Source organism: Mesoplodon mirus (genome assembly GCF_964341445.2).
Source record: "Mesoplodon mirus genome assembly, chromosome: 4".
Taxonomy (NCBI): domain Eukaryota; kingdom Metazoa; phylum Chordata; class Mammalia; order Artiodactyla; family Ziphiidae; genus Mesoplodon; species Mesoplodon mirus.
Genome location: NC_138979.1, coordinates 67,461,535 through 67,472,712, shown reverse-complemented (window position 1 = coordinate 67,472,712; position 11,178 = coordinate 67,461,535). Strand labels below are relative to the sequence as shown.

The window sequence follows — 11,178 nt, the reverse complement described above, 5'->3', positions numbered from 1 at the left end:
GCACCTAGCCGCTCCTCACCCTTTCCTGGTCATACACTCCCCAAGGTAAACACTATTCTAACTTTTATTGGTATTGGTCAGTTCTGCCTGTTTTGGAATTTATATATATGTTCCCTCATTCTTAACCATTATGCTATCTCGTTTACTTGTCATAATGACCCTAGAGTCTAGAAAGTAGCTTTTTAAAAATTATTCCCATTCTACAGATGAAGAAATTGAGCTGTCTGCAACCACTTAGAAACTGCCTTGAGGCCTGTGTCAGTGTGATGGAAGCGCAATTCTAACCCAGATCCTTGGGGTTGACTGTTTGCAACATCCCCTGCCTCACTGTCACCCGAGCCTGGATTTCTGCTGTGAAACTCAGAAACACATTAGAGATTCAGGGATGTTTGCGTGAACAAATATCCTGGGCCCTAACTGGTGCAGTGCTTCCTCTCAAAAGCCTTACGGCAGCCCTTCTAGGGGATCCGTCTACTCCAAAGGGCTCTTCCTCCAGCCCCATGAGCTTCTAGGTTGTTTTTCAGGATCTCCAGCAGAGTCCCACCTCACAGTCTTTGTACTTGCTCTTCCCTCTACTGGGAGCAGCATCTCTTCCCCCAGGTACCTGCCTGGCATTCTCTTTCACTGTTCCAGTGGCACCTCCTGGGCAAGGCTTCCCCCAACCCTGACACCCTATCTGACCCCCTATCTAAATAACACAATCCATGCCCTCTTCTTCCTCTCCCTTTTTCTTGGAGTGCTTATTACACTTGACCCCATATTCTATATATGTATTTGTTTATTATCTGTTTCCTTCCACTAGAACATATGTGCCATGAGGCAAAATGCTGTTTTGGTTGCTGCTTTTTTCCCAAGGCCCAGATGTACGTGGCACACAGTAGACAATAAATCTTGAGTGGAAAGAGGAATTCATCAGCACGGAACTTCACCAAGACACAAGTGGCCGCCATGAAGGAAGGATAAGTAGAATTTAAATTCACCACTTTGCTAACAGTGGCAGTGCCTGGACTTTAGCCAGAGTCTGGTCTTTAGCTGAGACAAAGACCGGAGGTTGGGTGAAGGGGCCAAACCCAGTGGGGCAGCTCATCTGCTAGCCAGGAAGTCAGGGATCCCTCTCCTGCCCCTCTCTGACTGCTAATGTGACCCTCCCCCAATGTCCCCAGACAGCCAAGGTGCCCCGCCTCAGAGCATCAGAGAAGAGAACCAGCCGCATGTTGTCAGAAGTGACAATAGAGCTCCTGTGTGCGGCGGGTGGTTGGAGAGGGCATGGGCTCAGGCAAATGAGCCGGGGTGCCCACAGATATAGAGGCGTACGGGTGGTCTGGGCTCTGCTTCCACATCAGTGCTCGCCAGAATGGAGGGCCACCTGAGGCAGCTCAACCTGGTCAGGGGGCCCGAGGGGGCCGGGGACAGCCAGGCCCTGGCTAAGCTGCAGGAGCTGGCCCTGATGTGGTTCACAGAGACGCAGGCCCCCCTCATTCTGCAGAATGGAGCCCTGCCCCCCTGGTTTCACGGATTCATCACCCGCAAGTAAGGCTGCCCCTGTCCACGTGCCCAGCGTGGCCCCTAGCCCCCTAGGGCCGAGGGGCTAGCCCCTTTCCCTGGGCTAGGCGGGGACCCCAGCAAGCAGTGGGTGGGGGAACAGACTGAGGAATGCCGAGTTCTCTGACAGCCGCTTCTGTGGGCAAGGTGGGCGAAGGCACGGGCCCCGGCTCTGAGTGTAGGGCTGGGATGGCTGGGGCTGTCAGGCTGCCAGAGAAACAGAGAGGGGCAGGCCGGAGCAGTATGTGTTCAGAACAGCTCCGGATAACCTGATGAATTACTAGGGGGACTGTTTCATTCATCATCCAAACCAGAGCACTGTTAGTAAGAGGACTTAACTAGGAGAACTGTTCTAAGTGGGGACTCTCCCAGGCGAACCTGGATATACTGTTACTCTAGGAATAAAGGCCAAGATGTGGAGGCTGGCTTTCTGATTGGGCTGGATCTCCAAGCTGCCAAAGCACTAGCTGAAGGAATGACAAATGCAGCCACTCATTAGGTCCTCCTGGCCCAGCACCTAGCATTGAAGCAGGCACAGCTTCACAGGCATTGACGTGTGCTGTAACACAGGGCCCTCTGCTCTGTTGAAATTCTTACTTTTTGAGTAAGGGGCTCCAGGTTTTTATTTAGTACTGACCCCTGCAAAATTTGTAGCTGGTCCCGCATAGAGCAGGCACTCAGAAAGTATTTGATGAATAAGTGGGTGAGGAAATATCTGGTCTATGTACTGCCAAACCAGAAGACAGCTGGAATTTCCACCATGCCTCCAAACTCCTTGGCATCATTTAGAATTATCCGTAGCTGCCTGAGGCTGAAGGGGACATGCAAGGGAAGGGGATGAGAACCCATGAGTTGCCATTGTGGTCAGGCTCCAGACATACCAACGCCTTCTCCCTGCAGAAACTACAGTGTAGTACACATCCTGCACAACTGTACACAGCAGTCCTGAGGCAAGGATCCCACAAACTTAAAAATCTCCAGCTATATGGATTCCTTCTTGCTGCAGGGACATTCAGGTGGAGAGGGTCAGTGGCTATTGTGCCTGCTGGTGAGGCAGTAGTGTGGTGGGGTGTGTGTGTGTGTGTGTGTGTGTGTGTGTGACCTCAGGATTCCAACCCAGCCAGCCCCAGACTGAGTCTTGAGTTTGCTTGAATGAACCCAGACTGACCACAGAACCAGACGAAAGTCTGAGGGAGTTCTCTATAAAGGGTTGGAGATCTGTGCACTGGGTCTGGGGCATGGCTGGCAGGTCTAAGTCAGGCTGCTCCTGCTGTTGTGGGGACGCAACCTCAGCTAATGGCATGTCCTCTGCCCAGGCAGACAGAGCAGCTGCTCAGGGACAAAGCTCTTGGCTCCTTCCTCATCCGCCTCAGCGACCGGGCCACCGGCTACATCTTGTCCTACAGGTAAGAAAGGAAGCCCTCTGCAAAGGGCAGGCAGGCTCTGGCTCCACAAGCCAGACTTGCAGATAAGCTTGGAATCCCCACCAGCCCACACTGTTGGGCTTTCCCTGGGCCCTGACTCCCTCACTCCCTCAGTCATCCATCCATGTCCATCAGACATTTTCTGAACAGCACCAGCCATATACTAGGATGAAGCACCCACCTTCAAGGGGGTGAGTTGGTGGGGGGCAGCGGAGAACCTCCTCCTGATGGGAGGCTGGGGAAGGCTTCACAGAGGTGGATTTTGAGCACAGGATAGAAGGAAGAACAGCAACTTGCTGGGCAGAAAAGGAGGTGTGATTGGGGTTTAGGAAGGCATTTCCATTAGATTGAACTGCATATGCAAAAGAACAGAGACAGGGCAGACTAAGGTGTTGGGAGCCACAAGTTGCTGGGTGCAGAAGGACACATGGTACCAGTGGAACAATGCCTGGAGAGGAAGGCCGAGGGAAGCTCAGGATGGCCTTGGATGCCTGGCTATGTCTGTAGACAATGAAGGGTCATCTGGTCAGACTTAAGTTTTGCAAGGCTACTTCAGGCAGCCTATGGAAGGAGGACTCAAGACAGGTGCTGGAGGTGTGGGGGCAGTGGGGACCACTGAGGGGTGAGGTCTGGGCTAGATGAGGAAGCTTGGGCTAGGGTAAGGCAGTGGGCATGGAGAAGAAGAGACAAGATGGCCAGGATGAAGTCAGAGGTGGTGACGTCAGAGCCTGTCCCAAGGGTAGGTTGGGTGGGGGAAGGCAGAAAAAGGAAGAAGTTCCCTCCCCCACCCCTAGTTAGGGAGGGAGGGAGGCTGGGGCTCCAGGGCAAATCTCAAAGTCCTCAGATTCAGATTCAAAATTATCATCTGTTCAGATTGTCCCAGTCCAAATTCTGATCTTGAGCAAGTCACTTTGCCTCTCCGCACCTACATTTCCTCATCTGTAAAATGGGAATATTGCATAGGATTGTTGAATGGGTTTGATGAGTTTATACCTTTAAAACTGCTTGGTACAGTGTCCAGAACATAGTAAATAAATAAATGTTAGTCATTATTAAAATAGTTATTGTTATTCTATGTGCCAGGTATGGTCCTCAGCACTTTGAAATATACAAACTCAGCAGTTTTCAAATGTATTTTAAGCATCAGGGCTTTTTTTTTTCAAACATGATCTTAGGTGGAGTGCCAGCTTATTAAAGAGATCAAAGTGGGGCTTCACAAAGATATACAAATAGCCCAGTGGAATCCAGAAACAGTCCCCCACATTTGGTTACCTGATTTGCAACAGAGGCGCCAGTGCAATTCAGCGGGGGGGAGGGTGGGGGTCGTGGGACAGGGAGGAGTATGGGGAGGCTGGTGTTTTCAATAAGTGGTACAGGAGCAATTGGATATCCAAATGGAAAAAAATGACCCCCACCTCACACCATACACAAAAATTAATTCTAGATGGTTCACAGACCCAAGTGAGAAAAGCAAAAGAAAACATAGGAAAAGAAAACATAGGAAATATTCTTCATGACTTTGAGACAGGCAAAGATTTCTTAAACGAGACACAAGAGTACTGACCATAAAAGAGAAGATTAACAAATTGGATTTCTTTAAAATTAAGAACTTTTGTTAATCAGAAGATACCATTCAGTGAATAAAAGGACAAGCTGCAGTGCTGGAGAGGTTTTGTATTGTAATACATACACCTAATAAAAAGACTCATATCCAGACTATATGAAGAACTCCTGCAAATCAATAAGACAAAGATGACACAGGCAAAATAAAGGCACTTCCTAAAAGGGGGTCCAAAAGGACAGTGAGCATACTGGTGTTCAGCAGCTTTAGCAATCAGGGAAATAGAAACTAAAACCACAATGAATGGCTACAGTGGAAAGACAGAGGCTACCTAATAGTTGATGAAGATTCAGAGCAACTGTAACTCTCATACTTGGCAATGATTTTAGAAAACAATTCGGCATAATCTACTAAAGCTAAACATACGTGTGTATCCCTCACCCAATTCTCCTTCCTGGGATATTCTCAATAGCAATGAATACATATATTCAGCAAAAGCCATGTACAAGAATGTTCAGAGCAGCTTTATTTATAATTGCCCAGATGTGGAAATAATCTAAATGTCCATCAGCAGAATGGATAAATTGTGGATTTAATTAAATGGAATACTACCTCTCAATGGGGGGGAAAAAAGAAGCTAATTCTACATGGACATGAATCAATCTCAAAGATATGTTGCGTGAAAGAAGCCAGACACAAAAAAGAAATACTGTATGATTCCATTTAGGTGAAATTCCATAACAAGCAAAACTGATCTATGGTGATGGGGGTCAGAGTGGTGGCTACGTTTGACTGGAAGGGGCCACGAGGGAGTCTTCTGGGGAGCAGGAAAATGTTTTGTTCTGCTCTAAGCGGTGGTTACCTGGGAACGTTCATATGTGGAAGTTCATCGAGCTGCACACTTAGGACGTGTGCACTTCACTGTGTTTACGTTACTCTTCCATAAAAAAGGAAAATGAAGAGGGTGGGACTTTACAGGCTGGAGTGGAGATGGGAGCTGGAACTCCATCTTTTTGGCCTGGCCGGGGTTTGGGTGAGATGAGTGAGGCTGAGTTGTGCAAGTGTGGGCTCGGAACTCATCTTTTAAGCCTTAGATATTTTGCTCATCATGGATATTTTGGTATTAATTTTGATTTTCTAAAATATTGCATTATGAGTTATCTTGATTACTGAGTTTTGTGGCTTCCCTTTTAATTTGCATCCATGCTCCAAGCTGAGTGCCTCACTCCCCCTTAACCCCGGCCCTGGCCCTTTCCTCCCTGACTGACGTGGGGGGGCAGGGGCGGGTGCGCGTTGAAAAACCGCTCCCTATCACCTGCAAGGCTGTGTTTGCTGGATGTCAAGTTCCAGTTTATAGAGGAACACGTCAAGGCCCAAGTGGGTAGCATGGCCCCGGGTCAGCTCCGGCCCTGGGCCAAGGCAGGGCTGCCGGTTGTCAGCAGCCCCAGGCCACAAGCGCTTGTGTTGCAGGGGCAGCGACCGCTGCCGGCATTTTGTCATCAACCAGCTCCAAAACCGGCGCTACCTCATCTCAGGGGACACCCAGAGCCAGGGCACCCTGGCCGAGCTCGTGCGCCATTACCAGGAGGTGCAGTTTGAGCCCTTCGGGGAGACCCTGGCTGCTGCCTGCCCCCGGGTAGGTACCTCTCTTCCCTGGGGGGTGGGGCAGGGTGCCCAGGCCAGGGGTGTCCACCACTCGACCACATGCCTTTCCTTGCCTTCCCTATTTCCTGCCACCCAGGGGCACTCAGTGCAGGGTCATGGTCCTTATTTGAGAAGGGGAGATGGAGGAAGCATTCTACCTGAGGTCAGGGACCTGGTGGGAATGTTTCAATCTCTGGCCAGCAGTCTCGGGCAGCAGGCTAGAGGCTGGCCAGGGGTGTATGACCACACACCTGCTGTGTCCCCACCACCTCCAGCTAGAGAACAGTGATCTATATGACGCCATCACCCTGGACCTCCATCAGACCAATCTGGGCCTGGAAAACCCGCCTGCTGCAGTGTCCCCCACGGTGGTCCCAGACAAGGATGCCAGCCCCTGCCCCTCTCCAAAGCCCCAGGTCTCCTTCCTCTACAAAAAGAAGAGCCTGGATGCAAGTCCCTGGAACCTCCCCAAGGAAGAAAGCATGGAGGTGAGGAGGATTCTGGGCTACCCAGAGTCAGGGTTGCTAGACCAGGAATGTGGGTGCCACGTCCACCATCAGGCCTGGAGAGGCCACACTGGCCATCCCCTCAGGCTGCGGAGGGTGAGTGCCAGGCCCAGAGAGGAGCAGCTCAGCTTGGAATTACCCAGTGGTTCGCCCATGCTGTGGCCTGCCTCTGACCGGTGGATTTGGTTCAAACCTTGGCTTGGCCTTTCTAGCTGAGTGACTTTGGGCAAGTCACATAACCTCTCTGAGCCTCAGTTTACCAATCTTGAGGTTCCTGTGATGCTTGAATGAGGGAATGGATATGAAATGTCAGAAAAATCCCTTTGTAAACTGTAGAGTGGGATGCCTGTGAATCAATACTTTATTTTCCTCCACAGCAACTCACAAGAGGGACTCATGGAGATTTTTCTTAATATGTATCAGATCACAGCGAGGGCTTCTCCTCATGTTTAAAATAAAATCTGAAATCTTCACCAGGGTCCACGAGATCCTCACCAGGTGCCCTGCCACCTGTCCCCCTTCTTCACTTTTCTCTAACCTTATTGGCCTTTGGGTCTCCCTTGAACACATCAACCTCGTTCCCACCTCAGGGCCCTTGCTCTTGCTGTACCCACTGCCTGGAATGCTCTCCCCACCAGACATCTGCATGGCTTCTACTCTCACTGCATTCCATGCTCTGCTTAAATGTCATTTCCTCAGAGAGGACCCCCTAAACTATAGAAAATATCCCCTCCTACCAGCCATTCTCCCTATCCCATTGTTCTTCTTCATAGTACTGATCATGAGCTGACAGTATATTATCTTGTGATATATTATTGTATCATATATTACATCAACCACATTAAACTATACAACAGAGCAGTATGTTGCCCATCTCCAGGTTAGAATGTAAACTCCCAAGAGGTGGTCTTGCTCATCATTGAGCCCTTGGCACCCAGGATGGTGTCTACACAGTGCTTACTAAATATTTGTTGAATAAATACACAATTGATGGACTTGGGGGTGGACCCTTCTGAAGGGGAAGGGAGCAGTGAGTGAGTGGGCTCAAGGGGCTCTGAGGGACCACCACTCTGGAGGGGAGAGGAGCAGGGCAGGATGATCTTGGGTGGGAGGTAGATTTCGTGACCCCTGGCCTTGAATGCCAACATAAGGACCATACTCAGAGTCCTAGAGCATGAAGCTGGCAGGGACCCCGAATGTCAACCAACCCCTGCACGTAACAGTCAGGTAAACTGAGCCCAAGACAAGGGGCCTCAGCTTCTCTGAGAGACCTGCAGTTTACCAGAAGGCAACTTAGTGACAGGGTAACCTCTAAGAGGTTCTGTCGTTCTCTCCCCAGGCCCCCGTCAAGGTGCCTCCCCTCCCGGAGAGGAGTGCTTCCCTTCTGGACAAGTCTTTTGGAGGCCCCAACAACATCATCTATGCAGACCTGAGAAAGATGAACCAGGCACGGCTAGACCGGGGCACAGATGTGTCTGGCAGGCAGGAGCCAGTTCCAGCCAGCAGCCGGGCCTTCTCCCCAGGCAAGGAGGCCCTGAGGAGACTCTCAGATGGAAGCCAGAACAAGCCTGATGGCCCGGGACCTGCCCTCTCTGGGGTGAGCCCAGACCAGGGCCCTAGAGTGTCTCCCACTTCTTGGGGCCTTCTCCTGCCCCCCAGTTCTGAGGCTCTAGGATCCTCAGCTGCTACCTGGGATCAGGGGTCTCCAAAACTGAGCCGTTCTGCAGACATCTATGAGCTCATCCGGCCAGAAGACCTCCTAGAGGAGGCCAGGGATGTGCCAGACCAAGAAGGCAGCAGTACCTACGAGCAGATCACAGTCTGCTGGGGTGGCCCAGCCAGGCCCCCCTATCCTGGAGCAAGTCCCACATATAGCAAGCTTTCAGGGTCCACAGACTGTGGCTATGAGAGGATACTGGGGGCCCCGGAGCTCCCAGAGCCCAGGAACACCTATGAACAAATCCCGGCAGCCAGGAGCAAGGAGACTGGACGGACACATAAGGTGGGCTCCATGGGTGGGGTGGTAGGAGGGACCTGTGGCCCTCAGGCATGGGCAGGTCAGGTCACTGCCACTGCCCAGAACTTTCCAGCCCTAACTTCTGCTTAGAGATGGTGGGAGAGGCAGATGTTAGGTTTGGATGTAAGATGGAGGCTTCCAGGCCCTTCTGATGTCTTTCTCCGTGGCAAACTAGGACTCCTGTCCCTCCCTCTTGGCCACTGCAAGCGTCTCAGAGCCTCAGAGAGGTGGAAAACGGCCCTGGCTCCAGGTCTGACTTGCCTTGGCCCTTTTCATGGCTCAGCCACTCCCTAGCCACATGGCTTTGGGCAAGATAGTTTCCCCAGCAACTAAGATTGCCAGATTTAGCAAGATAAAATACAAGACGCCCAGTTAATTTGAATTTCAGATAAACAATGAGTAATTTTTTTAAGCATAACTATGTCCCCAATAGTGCAATTATTCCTCATTTATCTGAAGTTCAAATTTAAGCGGGCATCCTGTATTCTTATTTAGCATCTACCCAGGATCTCCATTTCCTCATCTGTAAAATGGGCTGGTCCTGTGGCTGTGTCCAGGGGCGGCTGCCCAGGAGGTGAAGCTAGACATCCTTATGTGCTCAGGACACAGCCCAGAGATGGCTGTCAGTGAGCAGGTGTTATTCCTGGGGATTTCTGATAAGAAAGGAGAAAAGGGGAAGCAGGGATCAGGAGGGCAGAGGGAGGTGGTCAGGATTCCCAGGGAGGCAGTGGAACCCTCCTGGGCCCTCAGCCTCAGTGTATTTGTCTACGCCTGGAGCCAATGAGCTGGGAGAGCCCACTCCCCGAGGGCACAGCCTCAGGCCTCGGGCACGTGCAGACCTCCTCTTCCGCTTGAACAGCAAAACCCCGAGCTCCCAGCTGAAAGGCCTTCACCAGAAGCTCTGCCAGCTCCTCCCGCAGGGCAGGGCTGTGCCCACACACCCCAGGACAGGGAGCTCGCCTGGTGCAAGGCTGCCTCTGAGGTCCTTCCTGATGCCCGGGACCACAGATCCTACCTGCAGACAGCCCTTCTAAGAACCACAGAAGCCACACCCATGTCTGCTCTTCCTCTAGCTGCAAAGTCCTTCCGGTCCCTGGTGGCACCATGTACATCCCCACCCCCATTCTACCTAGGGCATGGCTGAGGCAGACAGTGCTGGGGCTGGGGACCCCAGGGGACCCAGTGAGGGAAGGGGGGACTTGGCGTTTCTTCTCTCCTTTCCCCTAGCCTCCTTAGCCAGAGAGGGCGAATCCTTCATCCAAACCAGAGGGCTGGAGTGGAATTTCTGGCACTGCAAGGGGTGGTGGAGCAACTATCAGTATTCCACCCTGGCCCTTCTCCGGCCTTGAGCCCCAGCCCCCAGTTGCTGCCAAGGGATGCTCTGAGCCTGGCTCTCCCCTCCCCGTCCAGGGACCCAGGCTCTAGCATCTTCTCCCTCCTTGCAGCCTGACAAGCTCCGGAGGCTCTTCTTCACAGACAAGAAGCACAAATCCTGAGGAGGCCTGGCTTTCTGAAGTTCACCAGCGGGTTTCCCGGTATCTGGGCTATGCCAGGGCTTACTGGAAAGCTCTCAGCTTGCTTGAAGGCACCCCTTGCACCCTCAGATCGAACCAGCCTGCTCTGGAACAAGGCTCCGAGACAGCCTAGGGGACAGGATGGGAGGGGACCTTCCAGCTGCCTGAAGCTCAGGGCTGTGCCCTGCTTCCCCAGTGCCTCCCACCCATCCAGAGGAAATCAAGGCCCGAGAGGAGTGGGGACTGGCCAAAGGCCACCCGCATTTCCAAGGTGAGCAGGCTGGGCCTGGACGGATTGACCGTGCTGACCTCCCACCACTGAACACTTACTGAGCGTGGGGCAGGCCCTGTGGCAGCGCTGACATTTTCCTAACTGGCTGAGTGATGTCATTCAGTTGCTCTTGAGACCAAAACCAGTCCCCCTCCTCGTGGCTCCATCAGCAGAAAGGAGGGAGGGCCCAGGGCCACATCCCTGCTCCTGCCCCAGGGGGGTTGGGGCAAGAAACCAAGGAAGTAGCGGCAAAGCCCCGTTCTCGGAGGTGATGGTTCTGACCCTGGGGCACCTGGGCTCCTAGGGACCATCCCCTCAGCCCCTCTCTGCCCCCACCTTCATCCCAGCCTCATAATGCAAGATGGGCAGACCCTAGTCTGACCCTTTTTGCTGCAGATCGGGGAGATGGAGATCCGGAGAGGAGCAGCCACCTGCCAGTCAGTCAGCCTGGGCATTGCTGGTCCGTTTCTGGAGCCAGCCAGTGGGTACTTGCTGGCGTCCCTATCTGACCAGGTCACCCTCATCTGCCCTCTGCCTCCAGCCAGCCTTGGCCTTTAGGGGTGGCTCTCAGACTCCTCCCATGAGACCCAGACCCCACCTGGTGGCCCTTAGGCCTTGCCCAGGCATCAGCTCTCCACACGGGGCCCTCAGGCCTCTCACTACAGCCATTCTCTCAGGTCAGCCTGGCTCCTCCGTCCC

At 52.5% G+C, this 11,178-nt stretch overlaps 1 protein-coding gene across 1 annotated transcript; it reads left to right on the top strand.

Annotated features, from left to right (window-relative positions):
- Nucleotides 1–1,169: 1,169 nt before the first annotated feature.
- Nucleotides 1,170–10,190, top strand: SH2D7 (SH2 domain containing 7; the record flags this gene model as incomplete). Its single annotated transcript, XM_082618013.1, has 6 exons — nucleotides 1,170–1,530; nucleotides 2,859–2,948; nucleotides 5,998–6,163; nucleotides 6,447–6,659; nucleotides 8,017–8,679; nucleotides 10,140–10,190. The coding sequence occupies exons 1-6, from the start codon at nucleotides 1,355–1,357 to the stop codon at nucleotides 10,188–10,190; spliced, it is 1,359 nt and encodes a 452-aa protein (XP_082474139.1). The 5' UTR covers nucleotides 1,170–1,354.
- Nucleotides 10,191–11,178: the final 988 nt, after the last annotated feature.